We start from the raw sequence: 22,461 nt of genomic DNA, 5'->3' as shown, positions 1-22,461 counted from the left end.
TGAGGACTTGCCACCAAGTGTGAGGTCTTTAGTTGGCTCTGTGGTACCCTGTGGCGGACGGAGAGAACTGGCTCTCCAAAGTGGTCCTCTGACCTCCGTGCACACATGTAGATTTTTAAAATATGTATTTTTAAAATATTTAGTGTAGTGTTTTTCAAAATTCTTAAAATATAAATGTTATTTTGTGTGGGACTGCTAAAGAGATGGCTCAGGGGTTAAAGAGCACTTCCAGTTTGTCCAGAGGACCTGAGTTCCATTCCCAACATCCACATCAGGTGGGTTACAACCACCTGTAATTTAAGCTCCAGGTAGTCAGTTCGTACCCCACCCCCTACCCCAACTATCACACACACACACACACACACACACACACACACACTCTTAACATTGTTTTCCATAGCTGAACCCACTAACAGTTGTTCATTGATTTATAAATTGATTAAAAATATGTAATAGTTTGCTTTTCTGGTTATCAGTATGTATTTGGGCTACAATTAGAACAGTTTTCACAAATACTAGCAGTAAATTCTTTGCCTAACTACTTTATTGAAACAAGTGTATGCCATATGTGGTTGGTCTCTTTCCTGCCTAGAATAGCTGTACCGATCTAAGACTAAAAAAGAAAAGAAAAGAGAAAAGAGAAGAAGAGAAGAGAGGATGCCTTAAAAGTTACAGTGGTTTGTTGGCAGGCACACACAGGCAGTTCGAGGTCAGCCTAGTTATCCAGTAAGCTCCACACTAGCCAAGACTACATAGTGAGATACTGTCACCTCTCCCAAACCAAAAGATAAAAATAAGAAATAAAAATTAAAAAGTTAGAGTGGTTTGAAGTCTATAAGGTTTGCTTTTTCTTTTTTTTTAATTTCACGCCTATGTGAGGCAAGATTTGTCAGCTGACCTCACAGGACCATGGACGAATCTAGGATAAACTTACTGGGGTAAGCCTAGGCTGTCTTGAAATTTACTTCCAAATGAGAATTGTGAACAAGCCTAGAAGAATAGAGAAGAAAGAAGCACTAATAGCTGCGGTGATCATCAGTAGGGATTAGTCAATTTTCGGAAATTCTCCCCATCTTCCAGGATTTCTAAAGACCATGCTGTTTAAGCTTCACTTGGACAGGACAGAAAGTAGCATTTTACTGTTTGTGTTCTTGTTATGCAGGGTAAACACAGGGTTGTTTGGTGGCCTACGACTTACTCATCCTGACCTTTATCATGAAGAAAGAAACTCTTTCTGGCTCTTGCCCGTGCCTCTGTGCTCTACAGATTGCTATTCAGAATAAACACAGGCTTAGATAGGGATCACATGCTACATTTACTATATCACCACACTCTACTTTTTTTTTTTTAAGATTTATTTATTGATTATATGTAAGTATACTGTAGCTGTCTTCAGACACTTTCAGAAGAGGGAGTCAGATCTCGTTACGGATGGTTGTGAACCACCATGTGGTTGCTGGGATTTGAACTCTGGACCTTCGGAAGAGCAGTCGGGTGGTCTTACCCACTGAGCCATCTCACCAGCCCCACATTCTACTTTTTAAAATATTTATTTTTTTATTTTCTCCATGGTCCCCGTGTGGTGGTCAGAGAACAACTCCTAGGGGTCAGTTTATGGGTGGTGTGGGCATTTCCCTCAGGCCCTCAGGCCTGGCAGCAGCTGCCTTACTCCTTACCCCGCAGGCCCTCACTGTACATTGTAAGGCGTTAGTCTGTGTTGTAGAAGGTATTTGACTCTAGCTAAATGAATTTGGATTTAGGGAGTATTTATATTTGTAAATTGGCTCTGCATATCCTTCGGACATTTTTCTCTTTGTTCTTCTTTATTCAAACTTTTAGGAGTTAAAATTTAAGCAAATACTATTATACTATGTATATTAGAATTTTTACATTACTGAGTTAACTTGGGCTACTGTTAAAAAAATAGGTTAGCTGTCTTTTAACCCTTTCATGCAATTTTGTTATTAGATTTCCACATCTTTATTTTACAAACCATTTTTCTTTAGAATCATGACATTTACAGCCCATTTAAAAGCCCCAGAAGAAACTGTAAACTATATCATATCACTCCACTTCTAGTTATCAGGGTGATGACTCTGGTTGTTGTTGTTGGTTGTTGCCATGTAGCTTAGATAAAGGTACTTACTGTGTAGCCCAGGTTGGCCCAAATTTATGACACTATTCATGCTCCCAGGTTGTAAAATTTCAGGTGTGAGCCGTTATGCTGAGCTGCTGCTGTAGCATTTTGTATATTTGGTTTGGTTTGCTTTGTTTGTTTTTTGAGACAAAGTTTTCTGTGTAACTCTTGACTGGAACTCACTCTGTAGATCAGACTGCCCCTGAGCTCTGAGATTAGCCTGGCTCTGCCATCTGAGTGATGGGATTAAAGGCATGTGTCCCCACTGCCCAGGGCTTACTGTTTCCTTTAGCATTGCGCTTCTAGGTCTATCGATAGTATCCCTTTTGTCTTAGGATTTCTATTCCTACACAAACATCATGACCAGGAAACAAGTTGGGGAGGAAAGGGTTTATTCAGCTTACACTTCCACATTGCTGTTCAGCACCAAAGAAAGTCAGGACAGGAACTCACACAGGGCAGTAACCTGGAGGCAGGAGCTGATGTAGAGGCCATGGAGGGATGTTTCTTACTGGCTTGCTTACCCTGGCTTGTTCCGCCTGCTTTCTTATAGAACCCAGGACTACCAGCCCAGGGATAGCACCCCCCACAATGTGCTAGGTCCTCCACACTTGATCACTAATTGAGAAAATGCCTGATAGCTGGGTCTCATGGAGGCATTTCCTCAAGGGAGGCTCCTTTCTCTGTGATAACTCCAGCTTGTGTCAAGTTGACAGGCAAAACCAGCCAGTAAAAGGAAAAAACCATTACCCGATCACTGGCGTGTAGTGGGCAACAGTGATTATCATAAATGTTAGGATTTTTAATTTATGTTTTTTAATATTTTAAAGCTATTTTTGCAGTTTCATAAATGTATACGATGTATCTTGATCGTATCTCCCCTGCCTCACTATTTATGGTGCTGGAGATGGAACAGAGAGTCTCATGCGTGCTAGGCAAGTGCCCTGCTTCTGAGCTACATTCTCAACTCTGCTTTGTTGTGTACCTGTGTCTGTGTGTGTGTGTAAGCCAGAGAAGAATAAAAGGTGGGCTTGGGTGTTTCTCTTGTTGAAGCTGGAGCTTCTCTGCTGTCTAGACTGACTGGCAGGCTACCACCACCTCAGCCTTTCACTGCTTGTATTGCCAGCATGTAGCACTGTTGGAATCTTTCTGGAATAAGCACTCAGACACCCATGAGAGTGGAAAAGAGGAGATGTCACCAGTGGACCAAAGTCAGGATAATTCCTGAAAGGTCTTGGTCCCGGGTCCAGTTTGGATTTCCAGTTTATACTGTAAAACCACAAGGTGTGGCAGGCAGGCAGGCAAGCAAGCAAGGAGATTTTACAGAATCATGTGTGGCAGTCAGCAGATTGTTAAGGGCAATAAGCAATGGATTTAGCTTTTCTCCATCCGTCCGGGTCATTCTGTCCCAGGCAGCAAGTGAAGCCCTGCTCGACAACTCAGCAATACAGGCAGTGCTGTGAGTCAGTCACTAAGTAAGTCAGTACATCAGCCTCTGGCAGTCGGTTTTTAAACTTTAGTCTATTTCATCCCCTCCTTTCACCTTCATAACAGCTCCTAAGTGTGCTTGAAGAAACGGGTTGGCACTCCATGCATACTATCTGTATTGTACTCCCACTCTCCTTTGTACCTTTAGCCATAATCCTTTCCAACAGCTTTTGGCATTTTCTTGTACCATTCCTGGCTGATTTTGTACAAACAGTATTTAAAGCCTCTTTGTGTGTGTGTGTGTGTGTGTGTCTGTCTGTCTGTCTGTCTGTCTGTCTCCTGAGTACAGGTGTAAATAAATAGCCTTGGAGTGAATTGTGTGCCATTGGGAGTTACTGCTCTCTTAGCTAGTCTGGTACAGCCCCTTTTATTTTTTATACAGTGGGCTTCTCCTATGACCTGAACAGGTGCCCAGTTGAGCATGCCCCTTTGTGTTGGTGCTCATTCCCAGTCCAGTGTAAGGAACCTGGTTTGCTTGCATGTGTGCATACCCAGCAGTCCCGACCTAGGAAAGGAGCCCGTGGCTGTCTTTTACTATCGCTAGCATTTTGAGACATGGCTTTCTCACATGAAAGGCATCTCTAATGGTCAGTCTCCACATTATTCCTCTCAGGTCTTTTCCTTTAAGGCCCATTAAAGCCTTAACTCCTTATCCCTTTGTGAGGACTCCCTTCCAGGCAAAGGTCACACATGACCAATATTTAAGACTACTACGATTCCCTACAATTATTTGTTGGTTGGTTGGTTTGTCTATCCTCTGGCCACTCATCCGCAGACTGTCACTAGCTGTGGCATGGGCAGTTACATCACAGCAGGATGAACTTTGATGGCGATCCGAGGCTGGCCTGTTCCCAAGTAGTATCTTCTGAAGGAGAGAAGGCAGAGCCCCTCTGGAGCAGTCAGTTATATTGAGTTGCCCTGGGACACGGCTGCTCTCCAGACTAGTTTATGTGACAGGACACTGGCTCCAATGTACAGACACACAAAAGGGAAGACATCAGGAGGCAGTGTAGGAGCTGAGCTGTTGTTTCCGTTCAGAGGTCATTTTGAGATGGTCAGTTTCAGAGGCTGGTCTGGGTCTGGGTCTTTCATGGTTGACTCTTGCCTGGGGTCCATAGCAGCCCGGGTGTGGGTGTGGTGTGTCCTAGGCTTGACACCTGCAACTTTAGGAGCTGAGGGAGTGGAGTGATTGGTCAAGTTTTTGGTGTAGTGTCAGCCAAGTCTTTGAAGAACCACGGGAGGTGGGTGTGTGCGTACTCTCTGAGGTCCTCTGAGCCCTTGGGGAGTGGTGCAGAGAACAACTGCATTTATAGGCTATGCATTGCACCCTAAACAGTACAAGCAGCAGACTTTCTGGCCTAGGAGGTCTGTTTTTGCAGTGGTGGCCAGAGCTATTCTAAAGGTTCCAGTCACTGTTACAACCCAGCTTGATGATTGGAGTAGGACCGTGTGTGGGTTGGGTACTGACATTTGACAGCCTCAGAACCACCATCTTGTATGGCAGCTTTTCTAGATGGGTGGCTTCATGAGCTTGCTAGCCTGGGCTGGGAGCTGTCACCTCTGGAGTTATGCTCCTGTCTAAAGTGATTGGCAGACCTGACTTTTAGCAGCTCTTTCCTTCATCAGTTTTTCTTTTCTTATTTCCTGGCTTATATGAGGGGGATCTGGGAGCACCTGAGTGTAAGCATACCTTCTGGGATGGGAGTAGTAGAGGAGACTGTGTCTTCACAGGGCAGCCTGTGTGGCTGCCCCAACTCACTTGACCTCAACTTTGTCTGAGTCTGGCAGTGCAGCGCTGCCACAGTCGGGGATCAGTCGGCTTCTAGGAACTGGAGGATTTGATCTTTAGTTTTAAATTCTTTGATCCCTGAGGTAATCAGTCCCCTTTCTAGATGTATTGCTTCTTTGAATCTCTTGATGTAAGGAGCTATTTCCCCTGTTGAAGCTTCAGCTCCCTCAGTAAAAGGTTCTGTGTCTGATTGGGAAGCACCAGGTCCTCACAGCCTGGTTCTGTGAGGAGAGAATCTCATTTATGCTCATTTATATCTCATTTGTCTGCAGTCACGGAGGAGCTTTCCCGACTCTTGAGGGAAGTATGTGGTGTAACAGCACATCTCCCATTTCCTTCAGTTCTGGCTCAGATACCATTGGAGGGATGGGATCAGGTGCTCTTGGACCTTGATAACTATGTGATGCTGCTAGTTGGAGTCCATAGGGAGGGAACATTGTGAACCTCCCTCTGAGGATGCTAAGGGGTACTTCCTTGGTGTCTTCAGGCTTAATGGTCCTTGCAGGAAGGACTGTGAAGCTCTCACATCAGGACGGGGCAGAGCTTATGACCAGAAGAATTAATCCTCTAACCAGGACCTTGGGGGATTTTATATGCATCTAATCCAGTGAGGTGGAGAAGACCAACTTCTGTCTCAAGCAGGTGCCTGCTGGGCCCGCCACCTTACAGTGACTTAAGAGATCTGACTTTAGGGTCACATGTATAAATCCATGCTTAGTCACCTGTTACAGTAATTGAGTGTTCAGTCAGGTCAAAAGACCTCAGAGGAACCACAGGTTGGGCCCTATCAGATCCCATACCTCGGATCTATGGGGTCATTGCCAGCATTCACATACTCATTCGCCACCCATACACAAGTTATACATAGTTTAAATTCCTAGTCCATCTTTGAATAGAGACCAGTACCAGTACCTTGGTATCCTTTCAGGCTTTTCCTTGGAGACCTGGGCTAACTCAGTACTCCATTGAGGCTTTGGATACTTTCTCCTGCAGGATGATTAATCCTTGTAGGTTCTTTCTTCCTATCTCCCCAGCAGTTTTTACTTGGTCTGGACGTCAGTCTCTTCTAGCCTAGGTTCAGGTCCTGGGTCTCAGAATCCTCTTAGCTTGTTGACAGCATGTCCTTGTGAGGGCTAGAGATCTTCAGTGGGCTGAGAGCCGAGAGCAGCAGTCACTCTCAACCGACTAGGCTTGTGGGGAAAGTACCTTGCTGGGGTTTCCAGAAGTGCTGTGGGCATCTCTCTGGAGTAAGCGTTAAAGCACCAGTGAGACTGGAAGAGAGATGTCACTGGTAGACTGAGGCCTTTCAAGAACCTTTCCTTAGTGCTGGAGTGTTTATTCCAGAAGGTTGTCTGCACTGTCAGCTGTGCCTAGCTTTTCTGTGGTACTGAGGACCTGAACTCCAGCATCACGCTCACACAGGAGCTACTTACCAACCGAGCCATCTTCTCAGCCCCACTCTTTGGACTGTTAAAAGCTTTGTCTCCTTGGAGAAGTAACTCAGAGAATGATGGGATATAACATTTCCATACATGCACGCCATATGATCTGCTTGTACTCACCCCTAAGTTCTCTGTTGACCTTTCCCCTCCTGCTGGTTCCTTTCCCTAAATGTTCTGCTGATGCCTTCGTGCCTTTTATAATTTAAGTCCAGCTTCCACATATAAAGGAAACCATGCAATATTTCTCTCTGAATTTGGCTTTGTTTGACATAATGATCTCTAAGTCCTTTCAATTTTCTTTCTTTCTTTCTTCCTTTTTTAAAACTGGTGCTCAAGTCCCATTGGTTCATCTGACTTAGGTGGTTTGGATTTGAGACCTAGCCACAAGGGTTTTTTTTTTTTTAATTTATTTTATTATTATATGTAAATACACTGTAATTGTCTTCAGATACACCAGAAGAGGGCATCAGATCTCACCATGGATGGTTGTGAGCCACCATGTGGTTGCTGGGATTTGAACTCCAGACCTTCAGAAGAACAGTCAGTGCTCTTAACCGCTGAGCCATCTTGCCAGCCCGCTTTTCAATTTTCTGTGATGGACATAATTTCAGTCTTCTTTATGACAGAATAAAATTATACATATACAGTAATACATAATGAATAAAACAATTATATTTCTCGAAAAACAAAAACAAAAGCCAGGCAGTGATGGCGCGTGCCTTTAATCCTAGCACTTGGGAGGCAGAGGCAGGCGGATTTCTGAGTTCAAGGCCACCCTGGTCTACAAAGTGAGTTCCAGGACAGCCAGGGCAATACAGAGAAATCTTGTCTTGAAAACAAACAATTATATTTAGTATGTTTTCTTTACCAGTTGATTCCGTAATATGGCAGTATGTCTGTTGTATGCTGGTCTAGATTCATTCAGACTTAGACCTAGGAGTGGTGGTAAGTTTTTATGTAGCCCTAGCTGGCCTGGAACTCCACTGTGTGGGTCAGACTGACATTGAATTTGCAGTAATTCTCGGAACCTCTGCCTTCTGAAGGTCGGGATTACCGTGTTTACCTCTGTCCCTGTGGTGACTCTAAGATGTACTTTTAACTGGCCTTAAGGATGACCTTGACCTTCTGACCCCCCTGTATCTACCTGCTAAAGGCTGGGGTTCTAGGCATGTACAGTTAATCAGTCCTGGGAACTGAACTCAGGGCTTAGGCAAGTATTCTACCAACTGTGCTATCGACGCCAACCTTACTTTTAGAGTTTTTTGATACTGATTTCCATAGTCCTATCTGTACTGTACTTAAATATCCACTAACTATATAAAGATTCTGCTCTGCATTGTAAAAATCACCTTGTATCACAGTCTATTTGATTTTGAGTACCCTCTCCCATTTTCTAATTTTTATAAGTACATTTGTCATCAAAGTGAAGGTATACACTTTATGTTTTTAATTATATACATGATGTATGTGCGCATGTGTCACACGCGCGCACACACATACACACGTTGAGTTCTGAAGACAGAAGCCTATGAAGTCAGATCACTCTTCCTAGCTTTACCCCTAGGGTTCTAACATAGGTGCAGACTTTCAAGGCCAAGTTCTTTGCCCACTGACCCATCTTGCTGGCCCAAGTGTGTGTTACTTTTTTTTTTTTTTTGGTTTTTCGAGACAGGGTTTCTCTGTGTAACCCTGGCTGTCCTGGAACTCACTCTGTAGACCAGACTGGCCTCGAATTCAGAAATCCGCCGGCCTCTGCCTCCCAAATACCACCGCGCCTGGCGTGTGTTTACTTTTAAAGAATTCTTTTAAAGTGACAACGACTTTGAAAAATATATTTCCTTTTATTTTATGTACATTGGTGTTTTGCCTACTTGTCTGTCTGAATGAGGGTCTCACTGGAATTGGAGTTACAGACAGTTGTGAGCCACCATGTGGGTGATAGGAACCCAGGTCCTCTGGAAGACCAGCCAATGCTCTTAACTGCTAAGCCATCTTTCCTGCCCTGTGCCATTGAGTTTTGTAAAGGAATAAACTGTGAGCAATATTTAGAATATAATAAGGATAATTCATAAGTAGTATGATATGTTTAAAACAGATAGGCTGTAATAATGTACTTTGGTAAAGAATGGGAGAGAAGACCATTAAACAGCCTGTTTAAAAAACAAGAAGAAAACTAGGCCTGGAAAGATCCTTAAGAGCACGTGTTCTTTCCGAAGACCTGATTTTAGTTCCTGGTTCTCACATGGCTGCTAACACCATGTACAGTTACAGTCCTGCAGCCTTGATGGCTTCTTCCGGCTGTTCCACAAAAGTGACGCATACACATGCTTGCAGGCAAGACAGCCACACACATAGAAATGACTACTCTTAGAGCTCGACGTGGTAGTGCACACCTTTAATACTCATAAGGCCGAGGATGACAGACCTCTTGTGAATTCAGGTCCAATCTGGTCTACATAGTAAGTTCTAGATCAGCCAGGGCTATACAGTGAGATCTTGCCCCAAATGAATGAATGAATGAATGAATGAATGAATACAAAATAATTAAAAAAAAAAAAAGAAATCTCAGGGCGGGAGAGATAGCTCAGAAGTTAAGAGCACTGACTGCTCTTCCAGAGGACCCTGGTTCAGTTCCCAGCACACACATCGCAGCTCACAACTGTCTATAACTCCAGTTCCAGGGGATCCAACACTCTCAACACAGATATATGTACAAGCAAAACACTAATGCATATTAAAAAAATAAATCACTTAGAAAAATTGAAATCTCCTTAAGTGATTTAAATGGTACAGAAAATAGAATACTAAATGTAAGGCTGAACATTTCAAATTCAGCTTCAGCTCTGGATGTACTCCCCAGAGGTAATTTTATCTCCATCTCTGCATGTAGTTTTCCAACAGTCGCTTGTCTTTTCCTCTGACTTGCTGGGAGTCTCCTTTTAAAGTGTATTCCCAGTGTATCTCTACCTTCTGTAATGAATTCTTCACTCTTCTCCTACTGACTCTGTTGTGCATTGTATATAGCAGTTAACAATTTCTGGCCAGGGAACATGTTAAGATTGCAAACGTGACCGAAAAATTTACTTTGAAAAAGTGTTTTTATTTTTCTTTTGAGCTGTTCTCACTATGTAGTCCTGCCTGGATGGCCTGGGACTTGCTGTGTATACAGGCTAGGCTTAAATGGAAGAGATCCACTGCCTGTCTCCAGAGTACTGGGATTTACTTTGAAATTTAATGAATGTTTTACTTCCACTCTGTTGGGTATGCAGAGGAGATTTGATAACGTTAGACTGAGAGCCTCCTAACAAAAGGATCATTTTAAGGTTGGTCTGGTAGCGTTGTGTAGTGGGTCTGTGAGGCAGCAGAGAAGGCGGAGGCATTTGGAGTGATCTTTCCCTCCTCGTAACTATGTGTTACTGAGACTTTCTTTTACCTTCGGGAGCCTACTGGTTTGTAAAAGGAGAACGGGCGAGAGTTGCTTTTAGGATTTGGAGGTTGTGCTCCACCTCTTCTGGAATCTAAGCTTTTTCCTCTGTCAGTGGAAAAGTGACTGGAGTTGATACCAGATACTTTGAGCCTTGGTGATTTTTCTTTACTTTCTTTTGCCAAGAATGGAGGGGAAGGTACCATTTCCTTTTGAGCTACTGCAGCCCTCTACTGGATTGTGGGGGTTGCAGCAATTTTAGAATCTGTTAGGGCAAAAAGAGCATTAGTGAACTTAAACTTGCTTTGGCAAGTCATCTATACCAACACTTTTTCCCATTATTTTATTTACTTACTTCACATCCCAATCGCAGCCCCCCACCCTGCCCCCCTCTCCTCTCAGTCCTATCCTCACAAACCCTCTCCCCCTAATATACCTCCCCTTCTGAGAGTACCAACCTGGCACATGAAGTTGCAGCAGGACTAGAGGCATCCTTTCCCACTGAGGCCAGACAAGGTAGCCCACCTAGAGGAAAGGGACCCGAAGGCAAGCAACGGCCCCCCTCCAATTATTAGGGGACCCACATGAAGACCAAGCGGTACATTTGCTGCATACGTGCAGGGGACCTAAGTCCAGCCCATGCATGCTCTTTGGTTGGTGGTTTAGTCTCTGTAAGACCCCATGGGCCAAGGTTAGTTGACTTTGTAGGTCGTCTTATGGTGCCCTGCACCCCTCCAGATCCATCAGTGCTCCCCTAATTCTTTTCTTTTTTTATTAGATACTTTCTTTATTTACATTTCAAATGTTATTCCCCCTTCTGGGTTTCCCCTCCTAAAACCCCCTATTCCCCACACCCTTGCTCACCCCCACCTCCTGACCCTGGCAATTCCCCTATACTGGGGCATAGAACCTTCACAGGACCTAGGGCCTCTCCTCCCATTGATGACCAACTAGGCCATCCTCTGCTACATATGCAGCTAGAGCATGAGTCCCACCATGTGTTTTCTTTGGTTGGTGGTTTAGTCCCAGGGAGCTCTGGGGGTACTGGTTAGTTCATATTGTTGTTCCTCCCATGGGGCTACAAACCCCTTCAGCTTCTTGGGTACTTTCTCTAGCTCCTTTCCTCTGTGCTCAGTCCAATGGATGGCTGTGAGCATCCACTTCTGTATTTGTCAGGCACTAGCACAGCCTCACAGGAGACAGTTATATCAGGCTCCTATCAGCAGGCTCTTGTTGGCATCCAAAATAGTGTCTGGTTTTGATGGTTGTTTATGGGATGTATCCCCAGGTGGGGCAGTCTCTGGATGGTCCTTCCTTCAGTCTCTGCTCCACACTTTGTAACTCCTTCCATGGGTGTTTTGTTCCCCATTCTAAGAAGGAACGAAGTAGGCCGGGCATGGTGGCGCATGCCTTTAATCCCAGCACTCGGGAGGCAGAGGCAGACAGATTTCTGAGTTCGAGGCCAGTCTGGTCTACAAAGTGAGTGCCAGGACAGCCAGGGCTACACAGAAAAACCCCGTCTCGAAAAAAACAAAAAAACAAACAAACAAACAAACAAAAAAGGAACGAAGTATCCACGCACTGGTCTTCCTTCTTCTTGAGTTTCATGTGTTTCATGAATTGTATCTTGGTTATTCCGAGCTTCTGGGCTTGAGTGCATATCATGTGTGTTCTTTTGTGATTGGGTTACCTCACTCAGGATGATATCCTCCAGAACCATCCATTTGCCCAAGAATTTCATAAATTCATTGTTTTTAATAGTTGAGTAGTACTCCATTCTGTACCACATTTTCTGTATCCAATCTTCTGTTGAGGGACATCTGGGTTCTTCCCAGCTTCTGGCTATTATAAATAAGGCTGCTATGAACATAGTGGAGTATGTGTCCTTATTACAAGTTGGAGCATCTTTTGGGTATATGCCCAGGAGTGGTATAGCTGGGTCCTCAGGAGTACTTTGTCCAATTTTCTGAGGAACCACCAAACTGATTTCCCAAGTGGTTGTACCAGCTTGCAATCCCACCAGCAATGGAGGAGTGTTCCTCTTTCTTCACATCCTCTCCAACATGTGTTGTCACCTGAGGTTTTGATCTAGTGGGATCCAGCTCAAGGGGAGGGCCCAAGGCCTGACACTATTACTGAGGCTATGGAGCGCTCACAAAAAGGGACCTATCATGACTGCCCTCCGAAAGACCCAACAAGCAGCTTAAAGAGTCAGATGCAGATATTTGCACCCAACCAATGGACAGAAGCAGCTGACCCCTATTGTTGAATTAGGGAAGGCTGAAAGAAGCTGCAGGAGGACCAGCAGTGTCAATTAATCTGGACCCCCGAGATCTCTCAAACACTGGACCACCAACCAGACAGCATACACCAGCTGATATGAAGCCCCCAACACACATACAGTAGAGGACTTCTGGGTCTATGTTCATTCAGAGATGATGCACTTAACCCTCACGAGACTGGAGGTCCCAGGGTGTTTAGAGGTCAGGTGCAGTTCGGGGTGGGAGCACTCCCATCCACGTGGAGACCGGATGGGGAGGGGAGGAGGTGTGGGATATGGAGCCGTCGGAGTGTGGATGGGGGAAAGGAATATGGAGTGTAAAAAATAAATTAAAAATAAAAAAGTCTCAAAAAAAAAAAAAAAGAAAGAAGAAAAGAAAGCTGGCTGTAACAGCTGGCCTCTGATATTTCTAGGAGGCGCACTCTCAGGGCAAACTTCCTGTTCCTTTGGGCCTTACATACAGGCTTTGCTTTTCTGTAGTGATTCTGAGCTTTAGGTGCAGAATTTGTGCAGTCTTCTCAGTTGAGGCTGGTATTATACAGTCTCCTGTTCTACGTTTTCATTGGTTGTGTTTTCTGTAGTGGTCCTTGTCTGTTTCAAACAAGCTTCTTTGATAAGGGATGAGAACTTCATTTATGAATGGCTAGAAGCTAAACATTTAGATTATAGCTAGCTATCATGCTGTTTGGTAAAGTGGCGGGTATACTCCCAAGATCCATGACTCCAGCAGCTCTGGGTAGTTGGCTAGGTTTTCAGTACCAGATATGGTTTCCCTCTTGTTGAGGAGTCCCCACGTCCAAGTAGAAAGCTGTTGGTTTCTACCAAGGTATGCATGTCACTATTGCACCCCCATCGTTATCACACCATGCTGGTCTGTGTGGTTCAGAGGCATCAGAGTGGGGTAGGAATAATAATTGCCTCCCTCCCTTGCCATGGCACCTTCTAGTACCATGAGAAGCAGTCCTCGGGGACAGGGCTTCTTCAGACCACATCCAGCTGAGGTCCCCTGGGTCCTGTGTCTAAGCAGTGTGATATTTTCCGCAAAAGGAACTTACCTCCAAAGGGCAGATGGCAATGTTTCCAATGAAACTATATATATGTACATAGAGTTTATCTTTAATTGTATATGTTTTTGTCAGTGTGGAGACATGCACATGAGTATTGGTCCCCACGGAGGCCAGAGGCATTGGAACTGGAGTTTTACATGGTTTGAGTGGCCTGACATGGATGGAAACCAAACTTGGGTTCCCTAGAAGCACGGTGTGTGCTCCTAACCACTGGGCCTCCTCTCTGACCACTTGTTTGATTATTTCTACTGATAGATTAAATGCAGTGAATAAATGCTAATTGCTTCTTTACATAATTTGAATTCATTTTTAAAACTTTGTAACTGGAACCTGAAGTGTAGCTGTCACTGAGCCTACTTGTTTTGCTCACTCCCTATACTCTGGTGATTATACTTTTATCTTTTTTGTTGACTGACTGTTCCTCTACTAATGGTTTTCTTTGCTGTGCAGGTTTTACTATTATGTAATCTCATTTATCATTTAGTTATTACTTGCGATATTGTCCTCAGAAAGATTTTGTGTGTGCCGTTCGTTATCTTTTTGTGATTTTTTTTAGACAAAGTCACTTTGCGGTCTCAGCTGGACTGGAACTTGCTGTGTAGCCCATGCTGGCCTTTCAGAGATCCCTGCCTACCTCGTCTTCCTGGCTGTTGCTAGAATTAAAGGATGCACCACTACCTGGCCAGTACCTCTATGTTGATGTTTTTGCTCTTACAGTTTCAAGTCTTACATGAGGTCTTCAGCTCGTCTTGAACTGGTGTATGTAGGATGACACTCTGAGGACCATTTGTTGAAGAAGCTGTTTTTGTCACATAGTACCAGTGTGTCTTTTTGACATCTTTGTTGGAACTGATTGGCTGTATGGCTTGGGTTTGTTCATCTTCTGTTCCATAGTGTACATGCTTGGCTTTGTGCCTTCCAGTATACACTTACTGTTTATACACATGCAGCTGGTATGTCTGAGGTCAGCAAATGTGGCGTGTCCAGCACTGCTCCGTCATTGCTCTTGCTGCTTAAGGCTGATAGATTGGCTGTTCAGTGTCCTTCTGCTAGTTCCTTTAGGACTTTTTTGGATTTTGTCAAAAGCTTTTTCTGTATCTACCCATGTGGTTTCTGTCCTTAAATCTATGTGATGTATTAACATTACTGATTTTTGTATGTTGCATTTAGATCTCTAGATGTTCACTTTATCATGGTGAATGCTGGTTTTTTTCTTCTAAGTTGTTGACACTGCAGAAATGGGTACTGGTTTAAAACTTGTTGCTCTTTTAGATGATCCAGGCTCCATTTCTAGCACTCATATTCTAGCTCACAACCAACCCAAACTTCAGTTCAGGGGATTTGACACCCTCTTCTGACCTCAGCAGGCACCAGTCATGTACATGGTATACAGCCTTACGTGCAGGCAAAATACTCATGTAAATCTAAAAAAAAAATTAAAAAAAAAAAAGGTGTGTGTCTCTCTATGTGTGTGTACACACACTTCCTATCTCCAAACTCAGGTTAGCATGCTTATACCAGGCCAAGGGGGAAATGTTCTATAGACGTCTCAAATCCATTGGTTTCCGACGTAATTTAATCCAAATGTTTCTTTTGCTTATTTCTTTTCTGGGATGACCTGATAATTATTTCAAGCAATGTGTTGAAGTCAGCTACTGTTACTATGTGGGGTCAATCTGATTTTATAATATATCTGATTAATAAAATGCTGGCTTATGTCTTGTAGTATTTGTTTTATGGATTGGGTGCACTTGTGTTTGGTTGCATATATGCTTAGAATTGTAATGTCCTTGTTGTCAATGCAGAAAACACAGCTCTTACCTTAAAGGGAATAAGGTATAGTTTTATTCTGGGGCCATTTTGATTGACCATGACCTAGGAACACAGGTTTAGGGTACCCAAGCTAACCCAGAGTAAGGTACGTCATCCCCGGGCCTGCGGCCTCTTCCCAGCACTGCAGTCTTTGTCAGTCTTTGCCAACAGTTTCTTTCCAGGAACTTTCTCTCCTATCCTTGATGGACTGTTCATTAATCAGTGTAAAGCCACCTTTTTGTTTGTTGTTTGTTTGTTTTTCAAGACAGGGTTTCTCTGTGTAGCCCTGGCTGTTCTGGAACTCTGTAGACCAGGCTGGCCTCGAATTAAAAAATCTGCCTGCCTCTGCCTCCCAAGTGCTGGAATTAAAGGTGTGCCCCACCACTACCTGGCATAAAGTGACCTTCTTTATCTCTTGCTATTAGCTCTGTTTTGAAGTCTGTATTTGTCACATTAGAATAGTGGCATCTCTGTTTTATAGCTCCATTCACTTGGAATACCCTTTCTGTCTTTCATGTAAGATAGCACACTCCTTTCCTAGTGAGACATGTTTCTTACAAGCAACAAATTAGGAAGAGTTTGTCTTTAACCCATCCTTCTAGTCTGTTGTCTTAGGATTTTTATTGCTGGAGTGGAACACTGTGAGCAAAAAGCAAGTTGAGGAGGGAAGGACTAATTTGGCTTGCACTTCCAGATCAGAATCTATCATTGGAGGAAGTCAGGATAGGAACTCAAGCAAGCAGGAACCTGGAGGCAGGAGCTGATGCAGAGGCCATGGAGTGTGCTGCTTATTGGCTTGCTTCCCTTGGCTTACTCAGCCTTTTTTCTTACAGAACCCAGAGAAGGCACACCCCACCATGGGTGGGGCCTGCCCCCATTGATCACTAATTGAGAAAATGCCTGACAGCTGGATCTCATGGAGGCATTTTCTCAACTGATGACTCCAACTTGTGTCAAGTTGACATACAAAGCCAGCCAGTACACCTGTCATTTGACTGGGAGATTGAGACCATGAACTAAATCTTTTATTTTTGTTGCCTATTAGATTTGTTTAATTTGAAAATTTTTTATTGTGTATATGTATATGGGTTTGTGCACTCATACCACACAGTGCACATGTGGTAGTCAGAAAATAACTTTTGGGTGTTGTTTCTGTCTACCCTGTGGGTTCTGTGAATCAAACTCAGGATGCTACTAGGCAGCAAGCACCATCATCCTCTGGCCTGATTTCTTATTTAACCTTGTTAGCATTTCTCAGTCATTCTTTTTCTGCCTTTTATTGGGTTATGTGTATATCTTAAACTATTCATTATATAATGTGCTTTTTATATACCTCTTTGTATAGTTTGCTGTTTATTCTAGTGACTATGATTTATATTAAATTTTTATGTATTAAGCACTTAATATTTTTGGAATGTATTGTGATTTTCCTTATGTCTTTGCTAATTTTTTCTAAGTAAAGGTCTTTTAAGATAATATATAAACTTCTCTAACACACATTCCTTTAATATAACACTAATGGCCAGGAATTGTCTTTCAAAAAATACTCATGATACTTCTTTAGGTCACTAATAACTTGACTTGATTCCATCTATAAAAGAGATAATGTTTTATTTACATAGCCTCACTATGTTGATGTCTGTTATTTTTCTGTGACTTGTGATTGTAACTCTGTAAGCATTACTGATAGCCAGCTCTGAGGAAAGTCTTGGTTTTAAAAGCTTCTGTTTATATGATTGTACCTAAGCAGTTGAATGCTCTCAAGGCCCACTCTGATCCTTATGTGCAATGCTGAAACACCCAGGGAGACTTTCTTATTTCCTTCAACTCGTTTTCATCTTCTATAAAAGGAAAGATTTGAACCATGAACTAATTGATTTTTTGTTGTTGTTGTTTTGGTTTACTGTGGTTGAGTTGTAGAACCTAATATATGCTAGGCAGAGGCTGTAACTACATCCCCAGGCACTTTTACTGGCATTAAAAAAACCAAACCCTCATTTGTGTGTGTATGTATGTGCACGCTTGCATGTGAGCAGGTGGCCAGTGGTGTGTTTGTGTACATGCTTGTACGTGTGTACCGCAGCATACATGTAGAGTCCCAAGGGCAGCTTGTGGAGTAGTTCTCTCTGCCACATATGGGTTCCAGGGTTTGAGCTCCTGGGTTCTGGGTTTGTCAGGCTTGGCTGTACATGCCTGGACCTGCTGAGCCATTCAACCAGCCCTAGTGGCATTTTGTTTGTTTATTTGTTTAAATACTCCACTTTATCTAGTATGCTTTTAATATCTGTTTTTATACTATAGTTTGTATGATGGTTATCTCTACTGATTGTAATTTACACTGGGCTAGGAACCAACTATATTTTAATTGGATCTATACAGATCCATTTACTATATTTTTGTTATATTTCAATTCATTGAAGGTATTTTTTACCTCTTCCCTTTATCAAAACCAAATAAAATTTCGAACACCAATAGGACAGACAATTTGGAGAGTTTAGCATACTGCTAATACTAGCAGTGTTTGGAGTTTTGAGTTCACGTTGGCGCTGGAATGGCAGGTTACTTAAAGCTTCCTGGCAATGGACTGCATAAGAGAGTTTGAACGTAAGCTCGCCAGGCACGGACTCAGTCTGTGTGCAATGCTCTCCTTGGCCAGGAACGTTAGTCTAGGTCAGTGCTGTACAGTGGTGCTTTCCCAGGAGAATATAAATGTATACCCATATTGTTTCATGTAATAGCTACTGCATTTGTGTCTAATTTTTGTTTATTTAAATAGCTTCATGTGGCCATTAGATCATCAGTGAACGAAGCACTTTAGCCTCACAGCTTCCGCTTTTGTATGTGAAATTTGCTGAGAATTTTTGCTGCATCTCTCAAGTCCAAGTGTGTTATAAGCATAAGATTCTGAGAGGCCCTTGTTAAACGTAGCTTGCAGAGTAGGAGAGGAGGAGAACTGTGGGTAAAGTGGTTGTTGTAGCACAGCATAAATTAGCCAGAGCAAATAGCTTGCTAAAGTCACAAGATAAGAGTGCAGGGAAGGAAGGACACACGGCAAGGGTTGAGTCTGAGGAGAAACCTGTTTGAAGCTCCCACCTCTGGATCCATGTTGGAGAGAGGACCCTTTGCTCTCCTCTGCTGCTGCTGTGGATCTGTAGAAAGCTGTCGACAATAGTAGTCGTTAGATGGAGGGACTGAAGTCAGTCTATTTCCATTGACAAGCTGAGTAGACTTACATAAGAGAACTTTAATAAAAACATAGATTGATAAGTGAAAACATAGATTGTCTTTTCTGGAAAAAAATATAGAAATGAAGAAACTAATTGTATTAATTGTGGCACATAAACATATTGTACTGAATGCATATACAAGTAATGCTTGTATATCTGTCCTTACAGATCCAGGATGAGAAGACTGTTAGAAGAAGCAGCTAGCTGAACAGCTATAAAATGCCCAAATCTGGGTTCACAAAACCAGTTCAGAGTGAAAATTCTGACAGTGACAGCAGTATGGTGGAGAGGCCATATGGAAGAAAGGTACTTCACACAAAAGACTCCTAACATCGTAAAAGTGTAACATAGATGTCAGATGTGTGTGTAAATGCACATGTGAGTGCAGGTGCCCTCAGAGTCTAGGAACAGCAATCCTAGGTCTTCTAGAGCTGAAGGCACAGGCAGTTACAAGCCAAATCCAGATCTTCTCCAGAGTAAGTAGTGCCTGCTTTTAACAGCTAAGTAGAGGGTTTCTAATAATGGACTCTGACTACCTTTGTATTGTCTGGGTAAATTATATTTTGTTAATTTGTTTTAAAAAACTTGAATTTTTTATTCATGTGAATGTATGCATGTTTGTGTATGTGTGGAAGTGTCCTTAGAGGCCAGAAGGGGTGTTAGATAGCCTGGAGCTGGAATTACAGGCAGTTACCAGCTGTCACGTGTGAATTTAAAGTGTAGAGTACGGTGCTCTGGAAGAACTGTAGTCATGCTTGTAACTGCTGAGCTGTGTGCCTCTCCAGCTCCAGAATGCTTTGTTTTGTTTTGTTTTTCAAGACAGGGTTTCTCTGTGCAGCCCTGTCTGTCCTAGAACTGGCTCTGTAGATCAGAGCCTAGAACTCTGAGATCTGCCTACCTCTCCCTCCCAAGGGCTAGAATCAAAAGCAAACACCACCATGCCCAGCCAGAAGGATTTTTTTTTTTAAGATTTATTTATTTTATGTATGTGAGTACACTTCAGACACACCAGAAGAGGGCATCGGATCCCATTACAGATGGTTGTGAGCTACCATGTGGTTGCTGGGAATTGAACTCAGGATCCCTGGAAGAGCAGTCAGTGCTCTTAACCACTGAACCATCTCTCCAGTCTGCAGTCAATGCACTTAACTGCTGAGCCATCTCTTTAGCTCCCCCACCCCCCCAGAATGTTATTTTCTGATGATATTAAATTTGATTTGAAAAATTTAAGATGTTTATATTTTCTCCATCTACAATTTGCTGTCTTGGGCTTTTTAAATATCAGATTTATTTTAGACCTGTAAAATGGGTTGGATAGATCTTCGTTTTATTTTTATGTTGTTATATTGTTTGTATAGAACAGGAAATAACTGTTCCTTGAATTTTCTTGTGAAGATATCATGTGACAGGAGCCATATTTTCTTTTGTTGTTGTTGTTTTAGAACATTTCTCTGTGTGCATGTTTGTCACTGTGTGTAGAGGTCAGAGGACAACTTGTGGATCATTTCTCTCTACCACATGTGCTCCATTGTCACATGTGGGTCATCAGCCTCAGTGACAACACAGTCACCTGCTGAGACAAATCCTGACTATATATTACTGTCTGTGTGGTCAAGGTAGATGCAGGCTTTCTCTCTGCCTCATTCTGCTTTGTTGTTGCATTGTTGTGAGACAGGCTCTCTGTGTTGTGTGTAGCACTGGCTGTCTTAGAGCACTGTGGACCAGGCCAGCCCTGAACTCTGATGTCCAGGCCACCTGCCTCTGCCTCCCAAGTGGGATTAGAGGTGTGTGCCACTATACTCAGCTTCATTGCCCAGTTTTTAGTGCTGTGTGTTTCTAGGAAAATTGTACATTATTCTAGGCTTTAAAGTTTTTGATTAGAAATAATAGTCTTTTTTTTTTAATATTTAAGCTCAGTTCCAGTGATTATTGCTTTTTTTTCTCTCTGACTCTCTGGTTCCTCTCCCCCTTTTCCCTTCCCTTTATCTCCCCTCCCCCTCTCTCCTTTATGTGTTTATTCATTGTCATATGTCTAGTTATATTTAGATAGATGATTTTGTTATATTCAAGATATTATAGTATTATTTAAGTTTTTCTGTTATTGAGCAAAAGAGGAAGCATGTGTGATAGTTTGGAAAAAGATGTTACAATTAGGCCAGATGTGGTAACTAACACCTGTCATCAAAGTACTTGGGAGGCTGCAGTAAAAGGTAGACTGTGAGTTTGGGGCCAGCCTAGGCTACATAGTGAAGCCTTGCCTTAAAAAAAAAAAAAACAACAACAAACAACAACAGAGGGCTGAGGGATATCTTAGTCAGGATTTCTATTTCTGTGATGAAACATCTTGACAAAAACAGCCCAGGGAGGAAAAGGGTGTCTTTCACTCACAGGTCTATATTACAGTTTACCATCAATATCTCACAGGGCAAGAACTCAAGCCAAAGGCAGGAACTGATGCAGAGGCCATGGAGGGATGCTGCTTACTGGCTTGCTCCTTGTGACTCTAAAGAAGCATGCTCAACTTGCTTTTTTACAGAACTCAGTACCACCAGATTTCACCACCCATGATGGGCTGGACATTCCCACATCAATCATTAACTAAGAAAATGTCCAGGCTGAAGAGACGGCTCAGCAGTTAAGAGCACTTACTGTTCTTCCAAAAGTCCTGAGTTCAATTCCCAGCAACCACATGGTAGCTCATAACCATCTGATACCCTCTTCAGGTGTGTCTGAAGAGAGCGACAGTGTACTCACATAAATAAAGTAAATAAATATTAAAAAGGAAAGAAAGAAAAAGAAAGAAAGAAAATGTCCTACAGCCAAGTCTTACAGAGGTTGAAGTTCTCTCCTTTTAGATGACTTTATCTTATGTTAAGTTGACACAAAGCTAGCCATCACAAACGACATTTAATTGTTGAAGGCTCTGTATTTAACGCATTAAATACATTAATGGATTGTAATGTACTTTTATATTTTAAAATTCCTTAACAGGGTTTTTAAAATGTCTAAATTTTAAAACAATGTATAGGTGTTTTGTCTTCCTGCGTATACATGAATATACCTTCATAAATGTACACATGCAGGCACCACTGTGTGCAGTGCCCAAGTACATCAGAAGAGGACATTGGGAGGATCCTAGAAACAACATAACTCACAGTTCTGAGGTATTGTGTGGATGCTGGGAACTGAACCCAGGTGCTCTGCAAGAGGAGCAACTACTCTTGATTTCTAAACCATTGCTCTATTCCAAATAATAAAGAGATTTAAGATACTATACTGTTTAGCTAATATTGATACTACTTTGTTTGTTTGGTTTTTTTTATTAGAGTAAAGACAAGATTGCATCTTACAGCAAAACTTCAAAAATTGACCGAGGTGATATGGGCAAGGAAATGAGAGAGAAACCATCCATGAAACGAAAGCTGCCTTTTACAGTCAGCCCATCGAGAAATGAGGAGCGCGACTCAGACACAGGTAGAAGAACTTATCTTCTGATAAACTAGCCACATTCATAATGGTGATTTCTTTTTGGTTTTCTGTCTACCCCTCTTTTGGATATTTGGTTCATAGAGAACTACTGTTCAGTTTTATCCTGGTGGCAGAAGTGCATCTGTTTATTATCCAAACTGTGGCTTGTAATATGAGACTAAAAGTTAAAAAAATAAAACAGAACAATTTTCTTATTCTGGATATTTATTAAAAATCTCTTAGTGTATTTAGAACTTAGTTTTGGGGTTCATTTCAGTAATGAAAATTGCTTAGTAAAACAAGCATTAAAAAAAGATTTTACTTTT

General features: G+C 42.5%; 1 protein-coding gene across 11 annotated transcripts in view; it reads left to right on the top strand.

Moving 5' to 3' along the window:
- Ankrd12 (ankyrin repeat domain 12) overlaps window positions 1–22,461 on the top strand; it is a 113,102-nt gene that overhangs the window by 6,878 nt on the left and 83,763 nt on the right. For all 11 annotated transcript variants that reach the window (XM_006523393.4, XM_006523399.4, XM_006523397.4 and 8 more), the window contains exons 2-3: window positions 18,836–18,973; window positions 21,994–22,141. In XM_006523393.4, the coding sequence (XP_006523456.1) occupies window positions 18,887–18,973; window positions 21,994–22,141 (235 nt within the window). In that variant the 5' untranslated portion in view covers window positions 18,836–18,886. The remainder of the gene's footprint in view (window positions 1–18,835; window positions 18,974–21,993; window positions 22,142–22,461) is intronic.

The sequence above is a fragment of the Mus musculus genome, chromosome 17 (assembly GCF_000001635.26).
Source record: "Mus musculus strain C57BL/6J chromosome 17, GRCm38.p6 C57BL/6J".
Lineage (NCBI taxonomy): Eukaryota > Metazoa > Chordata > Mammalia > Rodentia > Muridae > Mus > Mus musculus.
The sequence above is the reverse complement of the archived record's forward strand: the minus strand, read 5'-3'. Positions and strand labels throughout refer to the sequence as shown.